General features: G+C 58.8%; 1 protein-coding gene across 1 annotated transcript; it reads right to left on the bottom strand.

Annotated features, from left to right (window-relative positions):
• Positions 1-2488: 2488 nt before the first annotated feature.
• ANKRD33 (ankyrin repeat domain 33) lies at positions 2489-5389 on the bottom strand. Its single transcript, XM_027699055.1, has 4 exons — positions 5072-5389; positions 4698-4827; positions 3849-3989; positions 2489-3747 (listed from the first exon to the last, which is right to left on the bottom strand). Exons 1-4 carry the CDS (start codon positions 5387-5389, stop codon positions 2951-2953), a joined length of 1386 nt encoding a protein of 461 aa, XP_027554856.1. The 3' UTR covers positions 2489-2950.
• Between the last annotated feature and the right edge of the window lie 13457 nt (positions 5390-18846).

The raw sequence follows: 18846 nt of genomic DNA, 5'->3' as shown, positions 1-18846 counted from the left end.
CGGGGGCTCGGCAGCCCCGTCGTCCGCCGCGGCCGCTTGGCAGGAGCTCTGTGGTCTGGGATGTGGGAGAAGTCAAAAAAATGTTTCTTATTACTGCCTCTTCCTGCCTGGCTTCTCTCCACCACTCCCAGCTAATAAAGCATTTCCTATTGCTGAGCACACAGCCACGACCAGCCTCCCTTCCTCCCGCTCACCGGGCCCCAGCTCCATCCTGGTTGCTCTCCCTCGCCCGTCCCTCCCGCCTCGTCCTTCACCGGGCTCTTTCCCACATGGTTTCCCAAGCTTTCAAAGCAAACCCAAGCCCATTGTGGGCACGTGGCCATCAGAGCTCCTACCCTGGGCATCCCCAGGCCGTTGGTAGGAGAGCAGCCGGTTGCTTTGGTGGCCATGGGAATGTTCTAGAGGGATGCCGTGGGAATGACCTTGACATGCTTGGCCATCCCTCCCACTCCAGCCTCCAGCCCTCATGGGGATGGAGCATCACAACCCCTAAAGGGGCTCCCTGGTTATTCCAACCAGTGGATGCAACACTTTGGGGGAGAGCACGGGAGGATTTCACCCCCGGGGTGCAACGTGGCATCAGGGGGTGCTGCACTGGGGATGCTGAGCCCGGCTGTGGGCACGGAGCCAGGGCTGGCTGGGCCAAGGGGCTCATGCTGGCACGGCCTGGCTCTTCCCATGCTGGGATGCCGCCGGCAGGGCTGTTCCCACGGCGGGAGGTTGGGCACTTCCCGCTCCCCCAGGGCACGTGGGACCTTGGGCACTTCCCGCTCCCCCAGGGCACACGGGACCACGGGTGGCGGAAGCGCCGCTTCCTCTTTTGCTGCTTTCGGGGCTGTTCTTTGGGCCACCCCAATCTCGGCCGCTTCTCACTTCTCCCATCCTCTCCTGCCCCTCCAGCGCCCTCCCAAGCCCCATCCCTGCCTTTCTCCCCCGGCACCATGACTCGATCCAGCACTGCAGCCTCTTTCCTAACCAGGTGCCAGGCCCTGATTTGCCACCCCGTTCCCATTGCATCACCAGCCCCAGTTGCATCACGAACCCACCCGGAGCCTCCTTGTGCCGGGGCACCGCGGCGGCGGAGCTTTGAGTCTCGCCCCGCTATCGGGCCATGATCTAGGAAGTTTAAACAAACAAAAGCACAAAACCAGGATAAAACACGAAGGACCTTCATGGGTGACCTTGCCCGTGCTTGCTGGGCCCGGAGCTTTGCGGAGCCGGCGCGGGGGAAACGGGCAGTTTCCATCAGATAGGAGCCGCCCGGGAGGAAGCCGGTGCCTGCAGACGTCTTTATCTCCGTGACCATCTTTGCTCTGGTCTGCAGGTCTCTGTGATCCAGCTGGAGATCAGCCCCTCCCAGAGTTATTCCTGGATGGCTCCTGCATCCCCCCCCCCATGGGAGCAGGCACAGGGTGGGCATCAGCACCCCAAATTTATGGCTGCGGGCAGGGGTTACCCCTGGCAACCAAGCACACCAGCTCTCTGGCAAGGGTGGGTGCCGGCTGGTTTGATCCCCACAACTCCATCTTCCAAACAGGACATCTTCATTCTTAAATCATAATCGTCACTGGGGGGATAAACACTTGCTTAAAAACTTCTAAAACTTCCTGAGTCCTAATCCTGGGTGACTTGAAGGGCGGGGATGAGTGGGGAGCCCCAGGCCAGGCTGCTGCTCTGGCACTGCCGCTGTGGGAAAATGGATTTCCCCACAGTGGGACTGACTGTGAAGGGACACGATGGACAAACCAAACCCGTGGCAGGCTCCTGCCCCGCTGCCAGCTCTGAGTGGGGCAGACAGGGTGAGTCAGCAGGGCTGGGCACCACCCGACAGCACCGTGACCCGACACCCCGCGCCAGCCGTGGTGCAACCTCCTTCCCATCACCATCGCTGCGATTTCATCCCGTGGAAGGGCATGGGCACCCCTGCACCACAGTCAGACCCTCCATGGGCACATCCAGGGTCTCGTTGAGCCGTTCCCTCGGTGGCAGAGGGGACGAGGGGCCGGTGGGAGCCTGTCTGACCCTTCCCACCGGGATCTGGGCTGGCTCGGCGCGTGCGGCGGCCGCTCCATGTGCCGCCCACCCCCGGCTCATCTGCCAGTCGCCGGGAGCTGGTGAGGGAGGGCGGCCACGTGCCGGGGAGCCCGGCCGAGCCAAGGGCTGGAGGGGAACAGACGGGGAGGCTGCAGCTCCTTCCTTCCCCACCACAGTCCTTCCCTGCCTGCGGTTCAGCCCAAACCTCCCTGTGCCCCCCTCCAAGTGGGGGGTCTCGTCCCCCTAAGGGAGGGGGAGCCCAGGAGCACCACAAGTTTGGTTTCCAGCCTCTACCTGGTGCCCGGATCTCCCTCACCCTCCACGGTACGGAGCTGCTTCCCTTGGTGAGCCTTGGTGTGTCCACCCAGGAACACACAGGAGTGGGCAATGCCACCAAAGGGGTGACAGGGTGGCCAGGGGACTTTGGCAGAGAGGAGGGAGCATTCCTGCCAGCCCCACAAGCAACTCTGAGCTTTATTCATGGAATCAATCCTGTTAACATGGCAACCACTTCCATTTTAATTTGCTCAGCCACATTCCAACACACGCTGCGGAATCGAGAGCTCGGGAAGATCAAAGAGCCAAAAAAAAAAAAGGAAAAAACAAACAAACAAACCAAAAAGGAAGAAAAGGGAGCAACTTGTGCCACAGTCCTGCTCCCTGGCACTCCCAGAGCCCAGTCCAGGGTCTCAGCACGTTGGTGCCCAGCATGACCAGTGCTGGGCTGGGGTGGTCGCCCTCAAAGTAGAGAGGACAAGGGACCAGTGGGGACGTCTCAGCTGGGTGTGTATGCCCACATCACCCTCCTCCCCTGGGCATTCCCGTCCCTTCAGGAAGGAAACCATCCCTGTGCCAGAAGAGTCAGCAGGTCCAAGGGGACGATGGGGACCTGGTCCCCACCCCGGCACCTCCTGCCTTAGCGTTTCTTTTTCTTTTTCTTCTCCTTCTTCTTCTTCTCCTCCCCCTTGCCCTTGGCCTCCTCGGCCGCTCTCTTCTCCTCCTTCAGCGTCTTGTACCTCCACTGGGGCGGCTTCAGGAGGTGCTTGTCCTTCACGCGCGGCTTCTGATCCCTGCAGTCGGGGGCCGGGCCCGAGGGCTTGTTCACTTTGATCTTGGGGACGGGCTCCCCGGGGCAGATGATGTTCCCGCGCCGCAGCCACAGCGGCAGGAAGCGCAGGAAGCGGTGGCCCGGCCGGCGCGGCGGCGGCGGCACCGGCACCTCCAACACGGCCTGGCCGTTGCAGGAGGACGCGCCGGTGCTGGGGCGCGAGGACAGTTCCGAGTCGTCGTCCGGGTCCGGCACGTGCTGCCCGAGGATCTCCGGCACGGACAGCCGGCGCTTGCCCACCTCGGGCGGGCTGTCGGGGCACACGGTTTGGCAGGCGGTGGCCACGAAGGGGCTGGCCAGGGACGTGGTCATCCTCACCATGTGGTCCATCACGCCGTCCTCCTCGGGGTTGCCGGGGATGCTGCAGGTGAACATGGAGCAGATCTTCTCCAGCAGCCTCCTGCTCCTGGATTTGGGGCTCAGGGCCTTGGCCACCAGCTCGGCCAGGGCCGGCCACTCGGGCCGGTACTGGGATCCAAACTGCTCCGCCCGCGGGCGCCGCAGGAGGGTCCGGATCCGCACGGTGGTCTCGAAGCGGCCGGTGAAGTTCGCCCATTCCCTGGCCGTCTTCCCCTTCACGGCGTCCACGGCTTTCAGGTCGGCCCCTGGAGGCAGAGGGATCCCGGGAGGAGGAGGAGGATCACCACCCCACCCCACCCCACAGCAACGCCAGCCCTTCCCCAAAGGCCCCGGGGACCGCGCTCACCCGCCAGGAGCAGGGCGGCCACGCAGTCCTCCCGCCCCTGCACCGCTGCCTTCATCAGCGCCGTCAGCCCCCGCGGGTCCCGCTGGTCCACCTCGAGCGCGGGGTAGTAGTTGAGGAGGTAGTTGACGATGGTGATGTGTCCTTAACAGCCAGAGAGAAGCTGCGTTAGAGTTCCGACAGTTAACGGGGGACAACGGCCGGTGCCTGTCGGAGAAAGGGTTTAGCGGCTGCATCTCGTGAGGATGAAGGTGCAGAAGCTTGGAGGGATCGGGACTGAAAGGGTTTGGGTTTGTCTTGCTTTAGGTTTGGCCGTGGAGGGAACAGTGCTGGCGCACCAGCTGCCTCAGCAGAGAATGCAGGAAAGAGTCCAAAAAATGAAAAAACCTAATAAAATCATCAATTCCAGCAGGGATACAATGGGGTGAGCCCCACCTGGGGACCCTCCTCCTTCCCCTTATGTTTATTCACGGGGAGGGACCCAGATTAACAAGGAAAACCATCTGGAGGTTTGGTCCCTTTATGGACCTTGGAGTCTTTGGGGAGGTAAATCCCTGCAGCTTCCGGGGCTTTCCTGGAGCACATGGGGTGGCTCCCAGGACTTTCCTGGAGCACATGGAGTGGCTCCCAGGACTTTCCTGGAGCTCATGGGGTGGCTCCAGCCCAGCTCTGCTGCTCAACACGGCTCGTTCGGGACAAACCACTGGAGGAATTTCCATTTTTGCATCAGCTTTAGTGCACTGCTGAGGTGAACCATAAATGCAGCTGATGTCGCACATCCCTTGGGACCAGGGTGGATCATTCCAGGGTTTTTGGGGGGAAGCACAAGCCCCTTCCCAGCGTGATGCTGACCTGCCTGGGCTGCCATCATGAGGGCCGTGTTGCCGTCGTTGTCCTGCTGGTTGACGTTGATGTAGGGGCACTTCCTCAGCAGTGGCACGATGTCCACGAAGCCCTTGGCGCAGGCGAGCATCAGCCCGTTCTGGAGAGGGGACAGCACATGGCACCATCCTCCCACCACGTTCTCCCATGGTCCCCCCAAACCTCCCCCCACCCCAAACCAGGCAGACTCGGGATGGAAGGTTCTGCTCCAAGGATTGGAGATCCACTACACCCAGGCCTCTCCCTCCTGTCCCACCGGCTTTAGCAACCACCAGCCTTCAGGATTTGCCTATTCCTGGAAAATCCTCTTTCTCCTCGGCGGGGTGCCCCTCCCGGCCACTCACCCTGCCGTTGATGTCCAGCTCCGTGGCCTCGCTGCGGGTCACCCCAGACTCCAACCTCTCCCACACCAGCTTGGCGTCGTTCCTGGCGCAGCACTGGTACAGGGTGAGGAACCCGGCGCCCTCGGCCTCCGAGGAGGACTCGTAGCAAGGGTAGACGGAGTCATCAGAGAAGATGCTGCTGCTGTCCGAGGGCTCTGAGGGCCCCGAGGGCCCCGAGGACTCCTCCTCCTCCTCCTCATAGTACAGCTCCGGGTCGGAGTCATCCGGGCTGGAAGTGGGGGCTGCAGCACGTTCTCCTCCACCGCAGGCATCTGTCATCCGGCCCGGCCGGGGGGAGCGAGCCCAGCCTGGCCCCGCGCCCTGCCTGGGGCCAGGAGCCTCTCCTGGGGGCACGAGGGGGCTCTCGGGACTGTCAGTGCCCCTGTGCAGACACAGAGTGGGCGTGGGAGCCGTGTGGGCTGAGGCATCCCCCATCCCACCGGGAAACCTCGGTTGGCTCCCAGCCCCCGGGTCCAGCTGCCTTTGCCCCGGGAAAATGCTCCCCCTGAGGACCTGGGTGCTGCAACACCCCCAGGAGGGAAAAATGGGGAAAGGTTTTGGGGGTTGGAGAGGTGGATAAGTGTCCCATGGCCCGGGTGTTGAATCCAGGTGGGTGGGAGACCGGGAATGCCTCCAGGGCTGTAGAGCTGCTGATCAGGGGACTGAATGCAGCCGGGCTGTGGTGGCAAGTGCCAGCAGGAAGGACACATCCAGCCCTCCAATGCCACACTCTGGGTCTGAGCCCTTCCCAGCCGCCCTCCCCATCCATCCAGTGCCCATCCCAGTGGAGGCAGACACCTTTCCCAGCAGAGCAGCTGGGAGCAGCTCCCGGCTCCCCCAGGACACAGGGCAGCCCTGGAACAGCAGCAGCTGAGCCTGGCAGCAGGAATTAAACCCTTCTGCTGCTAAGCAGAAGCCAACAATTAATTGGTGGGTGCCTCAAAAGGAGGAAAGCCTCCAGAATTCCGCTGAACTCTCCGACTCCTTAAGCATTCCCAGGCAGGGGTGGAGGATGTTCTCCTCACCTCGATCTTACCTGGGGCTGCTCAGACCTTCCCCCTGGGTCCTTCTTCAGCTGGGCAGCATCCCGGCCCCAACCAGGAGGGAAAAGTCACCAGGAGACTCTGGAAAATCCCCTTTGTGGGGAGAAAGAGGTTTGTGCTCCGGGGTTGAAGAGGCCTTTTGACACCAAAGCTGTGACAACCCTCACGTTGACGTCGCTTCAGCTACCCAAGAGATCTTAAATTAAACTGTTGCTTAAAATGGCTCCATCCACCCTGAGCAGGATCAGGGCAGGATTTAGTGTCCTTAGCCAAGGAGCTGCTGGGAGCCCTGGGCTGTATTTTTATACCTGTCTCACACTGGTGGGATGGTGCTGCCTGAACAGCCCCAGGGGCTGGAAGCCCTCAGACACTTTCCAGCTGCCTTTATATATCCAGGTGAATTGGCTCAGACAAATCTGTGAGGCTGCTGGTCTTGCCCTCTAGCCAGGGCTTGGACACCTGGACTGTGCAGGTACAGTCAATAAACTCTGTGATTCCCCCTTGAGAGGTGCCTTGGAGCCTCCATCCCACCTCCTCCCCTGGCAATGGATTCCAAAGCCCTCAGGGCAGCCTTAGCCCAGGAGTTGCAAAAACTGGTTTCCCAAATTCCACATAAAACCTGACTGTTCTCTTATCTTCATCTTTTAAGGGTTGGTTTTTTTGTGTGTGGTTGGTCAGTGTTTGTGTGCTTCCTGGGCTTCAGGGGCCAGCTGGGCTGTGGGATCTGGGAAAGGGCATTTCCAGTCCCAGGATCAGCTATTTTCATGCCAAAAAGGCAGGAGTTTGGTGCCAAGGCAGATCGTGGGAGGCCACATTCCCCATTTACAGCAACCACTGAGATGGAGTCCCAAAGGTCACTTTTGCTGCATCCTTGAACATGAAAATATGGAGCAGATGAAGGATCCCAGCTGTTTCCTCTGTGCTGGGAGGAGCAGGCTGGGAATCCCAGTGTTGAGCATCAAGATCCTGGTGCTGAAGCTCCAGGCTGTGATGCTGAACACCAGGATCCCAGTGCTGAACACCAGGATCCCAAAATGCTGATTGTCCAGAGCCCGGACACGGCGCTGCCACCACGGTGTGACCCCGGTGTGACAACCTCCTACCACCTTCTGGCTCCGCCTGATCTCGGGGGAGGACGGGAGCAGATTTAGGGCTTAGGGAGTCATCCCCAGAGCCCCGTGCCGTAAATCTGCCACCTGGCACAAGTGGGAGGCTCTGAGCCGGTTGTGTAATCCCGGGGCTGGGTGCCCAGGTAGGTGCTGAGGTGGGTGCCAGGGGAGGTACCCGGGTGGGTGTCCGGGTCGATGCCGAGGTGGGTGCCAGGGGAGGTGCCCAGATGGGTGTCAGGGTGGTCGCCAGGGTGGGTGCGGCACTCCCGTCCCGTTTGCCGGTGCCCTCGGTGGGGTCGGGAGGGTCCCCCCAGCACCGCGCGGTCCCGTTGGGGCGGTCGGGCCGGGGAGGGGACCGGCGGGGTGGCACCGGGGGACGTTTCTCGGCCAGCCTTCGGCGGCGAGGGGATTTGCAGAGCCCCCGGCTGCCACCAGGGGATGCCGGAGGCCGCGGGAGGCGGCGGCGCCTCCGGCCGGGACCGGGGATGGGAGCGGCCGCGCCGGGAATGGGGGCTCGGACCGGTGCCTCCAGCATTGCCCGGACACCCCCGCCCGCCGGGTCACCTCTGGAAGGGCAGCGGGCAGGGTGGGCTCGGGTCTTCTGTTTTATCATCGTCATCATCATTATTATTTATTTTTTTAAAGAAGTTTGCACGTGGATGTCGAAGCATCCTCCCAACTGTCGGAGCATCCTGCCAGATGTGACGGCGTCCTGCCAGACATCCCAGCATCCTCCCGGCTCTCACGGCACCTTCCCAGATGTGACGGCATCCTCCCGGACATCCCAGCATCCTCCCGGGTCTCACAGCACCTTCCCAGATGTGACGGCATCCTCCCGGACATCCCAGCATCCTCCCGGGTCTCACAGCACCTTCCCAGATGTGATGGCATCCTCCCAGACGCCACAGCATCCTTCCAGATGTCGTATCACCTTCCCGCAGGTGATGGCGTCCTTGTGGCCACCGTAGCATCCTTCCAGATGTGCAGGCATCCTTCCAGACCTCATGGCATCTCACCAGATGTGATGACATCCTCCCAGATGTGACAACATCCTCCCAGATGTGATGGCATCCTCCCAGGCTTCATTGTACTTACCTGAGCCTTCACTGCCTGGGAACCCATCCCTTAGGGTCATCCTGGACAGAGGGATGGAGGGAAGCACAGCCAGGAGATAAATAACCCAGCTGACACACGGGAATGGTCCCTTCCCAGAGCTCCAGATCCAGCTGCTCTGCTGCAGGGATGCCCTGCTGTGGGGTCCCACCCTCCCGGTGATCCCGCACACCCTAAATCACCGCCGATGCTCAGGTGGGGGGCTGGGAAGGGGCTGGAGGACAGCCCTGATCTTTCACCCCTCGCCCAGGGTCCGGCTGGGAGCGCCGAGCCCGGTGGTCTGGCCCAGGTCACTCATCCCTCACTGCCTGGTCATCTCCATCACAAAACCAGGAGCAATAACTCAGCGTGGACGGGAAGTGGAGGGCGTTGATTTAGATCTGGGGACGGGCTCTCCTTGCTGTGGTGGGGCCAGGTCGTGTCCAAGCACAGCTCCCTGTGCAGGAGCAGGCTGAGGAGACAAAATTAACATCTTTTGTGTCCCCAAATCCAGCCCTGCTGGCCCCACACTTGGGTGCTGCCCAGGGAAGGAGCGGAGCAGCCGGGACAGGGCTGGGGGGTGAGAGGTGTCTGGGGTGTCACATCCCACTCCCCACCCAACCATAAATCAATGGTGGGTGTCACCAGGGGAGATGACAAAGCCACCCTTGGGCTGAGGGGAGCAATCCTGGGGTCAGGCCGTGATTTACTTCGCTGTGGTTGTTTCCTGCTGTGGATTTGGTGTGGGCCAAGGGTTTCCAAACCGTGGTGCAAACTCCCATCCTCTGCCTTGCCCAGAGACCACTTCACCTTCCTGCAGCCCTTTTCCTTCCACAAGCCACTCCAGAGGGGGGGATTGTCCCCCTTGGTGGGTCCTGCTGTGCTGAGGAATGTCCCTCCCTGCCTCTGGCGAGGACAAAGCGCTGGGAGCATCCGTCACACTCCGCTGGCCACCTCGGGGAGCTGCTGCCCGCGGGACAACAACCCCTTGTCTTGTGCCTGCCCGGACGTTCCCGGAGGATACTGTGTGATTCCGTGATGGCACATGGGGAAGCACGGGCTGGAAGCCGGGGGATTCACCGGGATTCACCGGGATTCACCTCCAATACACGTTAAGACCATAAAGCTCCTCAGCCCCGGGGGCAGCAGCGCCGAGCCTGGAGCCGGCAGGGCTGTGACATGCAGGAGAGGTGATCTCTGGCAGGAAAAAAATACAAAATAAAATAGAAAGCTGACCTTAGTTCCCTGAATTTACATGGAATTTCACAAACCTGGTGCAGGCAGAAAGGATCCATCCCCGGCACAGCTCTGCTGCCTGAAAAGGAATTAAGGACTTGGGTGCTTTATAAATTATTTTTCTTCTCGTTTCTTCTCCTTGGCAGCAGGATCAGAGGGGGTTCATGAGGATTTTTCACTCGAGTTCTTCCATTTGCCTTTTTTTTTTTTTTAGGATTCCAGCTCAAGGGCAGCACAACCAACAGCCCCTGAGCCCAAACTGGATGGGATGGAGGGAGCAGAGTGTGGGAACAGGCACTGGGAGCCAGGATACCAAACCAGGGTGGTGTAAACCCGTCACCCCCTCGGCACAGTCTCCACACTCAAGGGCTGGTGAGAGGCTCCAGCAACTCCCAAACCCGTGGCTCCATCCGTTCCCATTCCCACCCCGCCATCCTCTCCTTTTTAATTTAGGACCTTGGGGTTAAAAAAAATAAATAAATGCCAAGAGAGAGGCTTTTCTGATTAAATTACAGCTGGCCAGCACCGGGGCCGGGGATCAATTTCAATTTCTCCTTGGGTTTTTTTTTTTTATTTTGGAGGAGGGGGAAGCTCCGGGGAGGGCACAGAGGAACGGGGAGAAAAATCAGACTTGCTAATTCCCGGGTTGTAATTATTCCTAAAGGGAAAACGGTGCCGCACGAGGTCCCTGGTGTGCGGGGAGTAATTTAGGGTTGCTCTGCGAGGTCTCTATGAAATTTGGAAGGAGAGGGGCTGCCCCCACCCCCCCTCAGTAATTGTATTTCTGGTGCCGCAGATGGTGCTGGCTCCGGGTCCTCGCTATAAAGAAGATGGATCGTGGGGTGAGGAGGGATTGAGGTGACGGCATCGCTCGGCTCCATGATGAGCATTATCCATCAGCCCTTTACAAGGCAGCAGGAGCTGGGACAATAAGGAATTGCCCGGCAGGTAGAGGCCACCACATCCCAGTGGCCCCATCCCCAGGCAGATTCCCTGTCTTCACCTGGGTGGGTTTTTTTTTTCCAGCTCTCCTTCCTGGTTGTTGCTGTATCTCTCGGTCTTCTCACACCCCCATTTTTATGGAGATTCCGCTTTTACGGGCTCCTCTCTTCCCCAGGAGCACCGTGGTGGCTGCAGGGTCACACGTGTCCCCGTGCAGGAGTGGGGATGCCCAATATTTGGACTCAATCCTTGTGGGCCTCCTCAAACTCAGGATATTCCATGATCCTGTGATTCAAACTGAGAATACCTCTTGAAACTACGATCTTGCGAGACCTGTTAGGTCCTGGATGTCTGGAATGGGATGAGAACGAGCCTGGCTGGAGAGCAAAGCCTGGAAATGAGCCCGAGCACAGCAGGGAAGGTCCCCGTGGGCTGGTGGTGGCCATGAATGAAATAATTGATTTTTTTTTTTTTTAAGATGCTTGTGGCAGGGAAATGGCTTTGTCCTTTGCAGGAATTTCCATGTATTTATAAAACATTGTTACTTGAGCAGTTCCCTGGATACCTCCTCTCCCAGCAGCACGAGCCGTGCTCGCACACCCATCCTCTTCCTCCCCTCCAAGTGCAGCTGCTGCTGCTCACACCGCTTTTCCAGGGGCTCCCTGTGTGATCCTCAGCCACGGGAAAAGCAGAGAAAACCTCAAAAATTCCCTCAGCTCCAAGGGGGGTCTCCTGCTTTTTGGAGCCTGGGGAGAAAGAGGGGCCAGAGGAAAACTCAGGGAGCTAAAAGAGAAGTCGAAAATGAGGGGTAAATGAACATCCAGGTATCAGGAATTGGAACGGGAGAGTGGGATGATGGAGCTGCTCCCACCCGGAGCATCCCTGTGTGGGAGGGAAGGGTGGGATGCCCTGAACGTGGGGAAGGGACACACGGGAGGGCCCGGGATGGAGCCGGGTTGGGTGATTTACAGGACGTGACAAGGCCAGCTGGAAATGATGGATAGGAGGTGGGAAACGCCGGTCCCCAGCTGGGCCCGGGGTGGCAGCGGAGGCGAGGGGACGTCCCCAGCTATTTATCATCTCTCCCCAGGCCCCTGCAGGACTGTGAACACCCAGTGTCCTGCACGTGGGGGGGGAATTAACCCTTTCCAAGGGCTCCAAGGGAACCCCGGGGGGGGGAAGGTTCTGCTGCTGGGTCCTGGTGTCAGCAGGAGGGTGTGGGTTTGCCCCCATTCTCTCTCTCTCTGCCCCAAAGCACCCACAGATGGGTGCGGTGCTGCTGCTCCAGAGGAAGGTGGATTTTCTCGGGTGGAAAACAGCCTTTCCCTTTTTCCAGGTTTTTTTTTGGGGGGCGGGGGAGGTCTGTGCAGGGTGGGCAGGCTGAGGTCGGCAGCTCATCACAGGAGTGAAGACCACGAGCCCCAGCACCCTCCAGAGGAGGAAGGGGAGGTCCCGGGGGTGGGGGGAAGAAGCAGAAAACTCCTGGATCCACAGGGAACGCCCCCGGCCCCGGCGCTGCCGCTCCGTCCCGCAGCCCCTCGGCCGATGCTGCCTTATTAGATTTGGCAAAATATTAGGGGAGTGTTTGGAAGGTTAATTAACACAAGGCTCCGCAGCCTGGGAACGCGGCGGCACCGCTGGTTCAGCCCCGGGCCAGGGGGTTCAGGGAAATCAAACCCGCCCGGGACCACCCGGAGCCGCTTCCCAGCCCCATCCAGGATCCAGGATCAGCCCCTGGCACTCCCTGGCTGGTTCTTCCCTGCTGTTGACTGAGCATCAGAGTATCCCTGGTGTGGTGATTCCCAGTTATCCCAGCCCTACTGGGATGTTTCCTGGTGGGGAAGCTGAGGAAGGGGAGCTGTGAGGGGCTGGTGGAGCTGTACAGGGGCTCTGCCCGGAGGTGCCAGATGCCACCTCACCTCCCCTGCCTGCTCCTGCTCTTCTGGTTGGACTCCATGGCTTCAGAGGCTTTTCCAGCCTAAATGATTCCATGATTTCTCGCTTCTCATCCCACAAGAGCCGCAAGGATCAAATAAACCCAAAAGGGATCAAATAAACCCAAAAGGGATCAAATAAACCCAAAAAGGGCTCCTTCCAGTGCACTTTGGGCAAGGCAAAGGCTTTTCCTTGGACACCAACTGCGTTTGGAGGACAATCCCACTCCTGGCAGCGGGGCAGGGATCAGCATCACCATGGTGGGAGATGGTGCCATTCCCAGTCCAGGATGGTGGGAACAAGGGGGACACAGACCCCAGGGGCCGTTTGGGGCTGTGACACTGAACCCCCACGGCCTCCTGTCCCCCCAGCCGGGTGTTGGGGTGCAGCCGTAACCCGACGCTCCCATTCCTGTCGTGTTTTACGTGTGGTTGTGTTTTGTTTTGCCAACCTTTGCTTTCCCCAAAGGAGGGAATGAAAGGGCCACTGTGCCTCCAATTTATTGTGCCTCCCGAGAGCCCCGTGGCTGCCGAAAAAGCAGATGCCTTCTGCTTAATCTGGCCTGTTGCTATGTAAACCTCCTTCCTGCTTTGATGTCCCCTATAAATACTCCATGTGTTTCCAATAAACCGGCATTTTTATCACTGGAGCTGTTAAAGGCAGATCTGTGTCCGATTTGTCCCCGGGCTCGGCCGGGGGGTTCGCTGGGGGTAAAAACCTCCCTGCCCTCGGAAAGGGGCTCATTGTATCTGGGGGTGGGGGTCCTGCACGGGGAGGGGACACGGTGATGGCACCTCTCCCGGGTCCAGGAGATGCTCCCGGGGGAGTGGGATGTGCCTGGGTGCTAATCCTGCAGCAGTCGGGGCTGAACCCTGGGCTGGAACCACCCCAGCCCCAAACCTTGGACTTGGATCACCAGAATCCCAAACCCCACAGCCCCCAGGACCCTCAGGGCTTTGTTGGGTCTCCCCCTCCCAACTCAGCCTCTCCTGAGGTGCTGTTTTGTTTCAGTGGCTCTCACAGACCAGGAGGAAGCCTGGGCTCCTTGGGGACGAGCTCAGGCACCTCATTTTTTTAATCCCAACCCTTAATTTTGTAGCTCAAACGACGTGACGGCCAAAGGGAGAGCAGGGAACTCACCCCAGCATCCTGTGAGGAGCATCCCTGCAGCAAGGGCCTTCCTTCTTTTTGTTACCATCCTTTCCCTGAGCTGTTGGGGTGACACCCACGCTCTGGGCACAACCAGCACCGAGCTGAGCTCTCATGGAAGTTGCAGCACAAGTGGGCTACCAGCCGTGGGGCTGGGCTACCCACGCCTCTGCCCTGTTGGGAAACGGGGGGGAGGGGTTGTTGTGGGGGGTTTTTTAATCCCTGTTTTGGCCTGAAATGTGGTGTCAGGAGCCTGGCTGATATATGCTGCGGGAGAAGGGGTCGGCAGCGGCGGTATTCTTTATTTTGACAGGGCAATGAAAGTGTTATGTAGTCGTGACGCCTCCCTGCTGCTCCACCCCCCTCGGCCTTTATCAACCTGAAAGAGCCCAGGATCCTATTTATAACCTAACCTGAATTGTGCCGTGCCTGGGGAAGGGGGCCACAAAGAGCAGTGATTTATGAACGCGGAAAAAAAAACACAATGCGGACCCTCCACGCTCGCCCCCGGCCCGAGGGGAGACCCCTTCACCCACCCCCAGCCCCGTGGGGAGGGACCTGGGGGGGCGTTTGTGCGAGGTGGGAGCTGCTCCTGGGCTTGTTTTTGGGGTTGAGATGGGAACCCAGAGCTTCCCAGGCACCTGATCCCCGGCTCGATCTGCTCTATAGACCAAGAGCTCTGCCCTGTCCCGTTGTGTTTGCAACCTTCCTGGGAGGGTTGTGTTCAACATCCTTGGGGAGGGGGGTGGTTGGACCTCCTGCTTCTCTTCTGCAGCTCCCCTCGCCTCGAGATGTGCACGAGCTCCTTTCTGCAGTTGTTTAATAGGTTTTAAATTAATTACTCGGATAAAAAGCGCTTCCTGCCGGCGCCTCGGAGCGCTGACAGATTGCAAAGCCCCTCGTTACGCTGCGGGGGGAAGGGGAGGGATGACAGGGAAGCTCCTCTCTCCAAGGTCAAACCACTTCCATCCCTCACCTCTGCCTCTCTAACAACGCTGTCGATGAGCACCGGCGGCTCCGGGGGGGGACAGGACACCCACTGTCTCCACGTGCAGGCACACGGGGACACCCCCACCGGGTCTCAGGGATTGGTTTGGGTGGCTGGGTGCCACCCTCACCCTGGTTCAACGCCCCAAACCCACCCTCCTCAGTGGCAACTCAGCTTTTCCAACGTCTCTTTTGGGCTCTGAGCAGTTTGGAGAGAGTTTGGGGCTGCCCCTCGCTGTGCTGGGGTTGTGAGGGTCCCTCTGCCACCTTCCTCACCTGCGCCCCTCTCCTTCCCCTTTTTTCCCCCTTTTTGGGGGCAGGGTGGTGACACTGGTGCCACCAACGGGCCCCTTACCCCTTGTACATCCATGGGGGTTATTGCTGCTGACATCTGAATTTGGCGTGTGGAAAACCTTCCCTCCTGGGCCGTGACACGTTGATGGTTGAAGCAACCCAGCAGGGTTTTGACTTTCCCTGCCCTAATTACTGCCAGATTTCTCAGCCCCGGCCCCCTGCTCCCGGGGGGGAAGGGGCTGCACGCGTGGGGAGCAGGATGGGCTTGGGAAAAAAACCCACCTCGTCCTCGTTTCCTTGGGAAAGAGGCACCACCAGAACCAGAATATGAGAAATTTTCAGTGCAGAAGTGTCTGGAAGTTGAGCTGAACAGCACCAAATGTTTCCTTGAGGATGTTCAGCCTGTTGGCTGGAGGTCTCCTCCACCTCTGGATCGTCCTGGGGGTGATGTGCTGCTTCCCACCCTCCTCTGGGCTCAGTCCACGAGCCCCCTGCTCCCGGCACAGCCCCCCCGCGCCGCAGTTTCACACTGAGGAGCTTAACGAGGGTGTTTCTTCTATCTTAACTAATTTATTCCCGTATACACCGAGGTCAGCCAGGGTGCAGGGCGCTGCAACCCGAGTGAGAAAAGCTCTTGACAAGGGAGATGCTGCTCTGCTTTCCGTCAAGCGTCAGCCCCGCTGCCGTCGGCGTTTCCCTTCGGAGCCGCGCTGCCGGCCCGGGATGTGGCACCTCCCAGCCGCTGGAATCGTGCTGGGAACCTCCTGCCTGGCGTGGTTCAGTGTTACCTGCGCCAGCAGAGCCGTGGGAGAGGCTCTGAGGGCCCAGCTGGAGACTGAGAAGCTCGTCTTGTGTCCCCAGTGCTGCAAATAAGAGAAGCCAAATCGCCTGGAGAAGTGAAATGTGGATGGATGGATGGATGGATGGACGGATGGATGGATGAATGGATGGATGGATGGATGGATGAATGGATGGATGGATGGATGGATGGACAGGAGACCTCGGTTTTCCTCTTCCAAAACTGAACCAATTCTGAGACTCAGAGCTGTAGAATCTTCAAATTTAGGACAATTCATCAAAATACTGCTCCTCTTTCCTGGTTCCTGGAGGTCAGCGGGCACATCTGCAACGTGCTTGAAGCCCTTCTGCTTAACCAAAAGTCTTGCAGCAAGTCAAGAGGTTCCTCAATGGAGACATCCAAAACATCTGGAATGACGCCCGCTCAGAGTTCATGTTTCATTGTGCGTTGATTTATCATCCCTTGAGTTAATTATTGACCTTAGCCTTGCCTTGGTCAATATTTACCTCCCCAGCTCAATAAATCTTGACGTTCACCTCAACAGAAGTCAATATCTCCTTAGTGTTTATCTATTCCTTCTGTTGCTAATTTTGCTGAAAGCTTTTATTTATTCTTTGGAGCGCGTGGGGAGGAGCCGCCTCTGCTCACCCACCACGGACAAAGCCCACGATGCTCATGTGGGACCTCACAGACACAAACTGAGGGTGGCATCACTCAGCCGAGGCAGGGCACTGCTTTCCCTGGTCCAGCTGATGAGATCTGGCCGATTTTCCATTTTTCCTGACGGAGCTGGGACCACAGCCTGGCTGCTGAGAAGGTCATGTGGCCCTACCAGGAGCTGGACAAATACTGGGGTAGGAGGGAGAAGAATGGCAGCTTATCCTCAGGTATTTGTGGAAAGATGGACCAGTTGTTGCTGATGTCACCCTGCTTTGCTGCTTGGTCCTGGAGCAGCCTGTGGGTTCCATTCTCGTGGCTGGTGGTGGGACACATCAGCTGGGGGTGGTTGGGGACATGAGGCTGAGGACACGGGGGTTCATGGATTCTCCTCTCTTATCCCTGATGTCATCTACAGAGTTTGGGCCCCTGAGCCCGGGACAAGTTCTGCTGGGTGTTGGACATGGCCAGAGATTCTGTCTTACAGTCACCAAATTACAATTTGTGCTGAGTGGAGACTTGTGTCAGTGGTGGGCGTGGCAGTGCCCGGTCAGTGGTTGGACTCGATGATCTCAGAGGGCTTTTCCAACCTTTATGATTCCTTATTCGATTTGGGAATGAACCTCTGCCTCTTGTTGCACGTTCCCTCACCCACCAGGACCCCCTGCCATAATCCCTAATCTCTCTCCCCCCGCCAGGAGAGGGGAATAACCTCCATCTCCGTGCTCCTGCCTCGAACTTTTAATATTTTAATTGAGTGAATTGACCTGGAGTAGTCCATTGAACTCTGCCCGACCTTTTAAATAACAGGTCAAGGATTTAGCTTTGCTGGGCTGACCTCGTCCCTTATCTGCTACCACTGCTCCTCTCTCAATTAGCTGCTGCCCCCCGACCCGCTGGGGTTGGGACCACTTTGCCGGCGTCTCCGTGGCCTCCTCCACGCACGAGTGGGCAACGCCACGGCCTCCACGGCTCTGCAATGGAGATCATCTCTGCTCCCGGGGCGTTTGCTGTCCTGCAGCATCCTCCTTCAGGGACAGGCCTTCCTCAGATGTCCACCCAAGCACCCAGAGAAAGCTCTATCCTCGTCCTTTACTGGTGGGGAGAACTGAGGGAGAAGATGAAGCTGCTGTGAGGGTCCTGTAGCAGCTCCAGCCTCATCAGCCACATCAGGGAGACTTCAAGGTCACCTTTCTCATTTTCCTGGAATTTAGAGGTCATCAAGAGGAGCAGCTTGAGATCCCACCTGTACCAACGAAGCAAAGGGAGGTCACCCCTCCAGAACTGCCTGAGGTGCGAGAAGGTCCTTCCCAGGAACAACAGTGGAAAATGATTCTAAGAAGAATCTGGAAGAGTCATGCTGCGGGTCACAGGAGGGATTTTCTGGCATTGCAGCAGACCTGGGACATGGGATCCTCCACAGCCACGTCAGCTCAAGCAGGAGGTCCCGTGTGAGGGGCTCAACCAGCAGGTCCCTTGTGCTCTGCACGCTTGGACAGCTCTCTCCTGCATCCAGAGGATGGACTCAATGTGCAGGTGACCACCAGGGGGTTTGAACCTCAAACTAGGTGACCTTTCAGATCCCTCCCAACCCTTCCAAGCCATTCCATGGCTGTATGGCCCCTCGGGGGAGGTCGGAGCCTGTTCCTCGGGCAGTGTCCGGCCACCCTCTCCCACCCTTCCCAGCTGCTCTGTCCATCTGCTGGGCGAGGTGACTTCCCAGGGAGCATCATTTAACTTTTATGGGGGATCCGAGGGGGCCAGCGAACAAATGCAAAGATTTGTAAACCCATAAAACTCTGCCTGATCCAATTTTATCTCCGCCAGGGCCCGGGCTTCGGAGAGCTGGCCCTGGGTTCCCCAGCCCTGTTAAATTAGCACCGGGCTCTGCATTCCAGAGTATAAATATCTGCCATTGTAGTGCTGAGGAATGCGAGCGTGTTGGAGTCTAAAATTAAAGAGCTGGGACCGAGGCATCTCGGGTTACCAGAAACAAGACTCCATTGTGCTCCCGTCGGGGCTTCGGGGAAGGCACCGCGAGGGTTTAGAAACTGCCCGGCTTAAAATGCGAGGGGCAAACGAGCCTTAAGTTACGAAATTGGGACGAATCCCCTGAAGTTAAACCCCTGTGACTGCTGCTCCGGAGGGCAGGCTGCCCCCCCAGGGCGGTGGGAGGAGGATGCTCCGGGGTTTTGCGGCGTTTCCAGGGGTTTTCTGTCGCCTGCTCTGGGATGCTCTGGTGTCCCATCCGCTTCTTCTGCCTCAGCTCTGCACAGCTTTAAGCACACGCCTAAATTAAGCCCCTCTGAGGCTCAGGTCAGTGTTAGCTCGGGGGGGAAGGTGCTGTAGGACCCCCTCCCTGTGCCTCCTTGGCCCCGTCCTGCCCACCCCGGAGCGCGGCGGTCGCTCCGCTCTGTTTCACACGATGCTCGGCCGGTGTTTACTGGCAACGAGGCCACTTGTGCAGAGGAATTTCTGGCCCCCTGGAAGAAA

The sequence above is a fragment of the Neopelma chrysocephalum genome, unplaced genomic scaffold (genome assembly GCF_003984885.1).
Source record: "Neopelma chrysocephalum unplaced genomic scaffold, ASM398488v2 Primary Assembly neopelma1_136, whole genome shotgun sequence".
In the NCBI taxonomy this organism is placed as follows: Eukaryota; Metazoa; Chordata; class Aves; order Passeriformes; family Pipridae; genus Neopelma; species Neopelma chrysocephalum.
The sequence above is the reverse complement of the archived record's forward strand: the minus strand, read 5'-3'. Positions and strand labels throughout refer to the sequence as shown.

Excerpts from the sequence above, each read along its gene's own strand:
- ANKRD33 (XM_027699055.1), bottom strand. The coding sequence starts at position 5,389 with ATGACAGATGCCTGCGGTGGAGGAGAACGTGCTGCAGCCCCCACTTCC. Across the intron at positions 4,828-5,071 it reads AGCTGGACATCAACGGCAGG|AACGGGCTGATGCTCGCCTG; the intron begins GTGAGTGGCCGG and ends TCCCCTCTCCAG. Across the intron at positions 3,748-3,848 it reads GGCCGCCCTGCTCCTGGCGG|GGGCCGACCTGAAAGCCGTG; the intron begins GTGAGCGCGGTC and ends CTCTGCCTCCAG.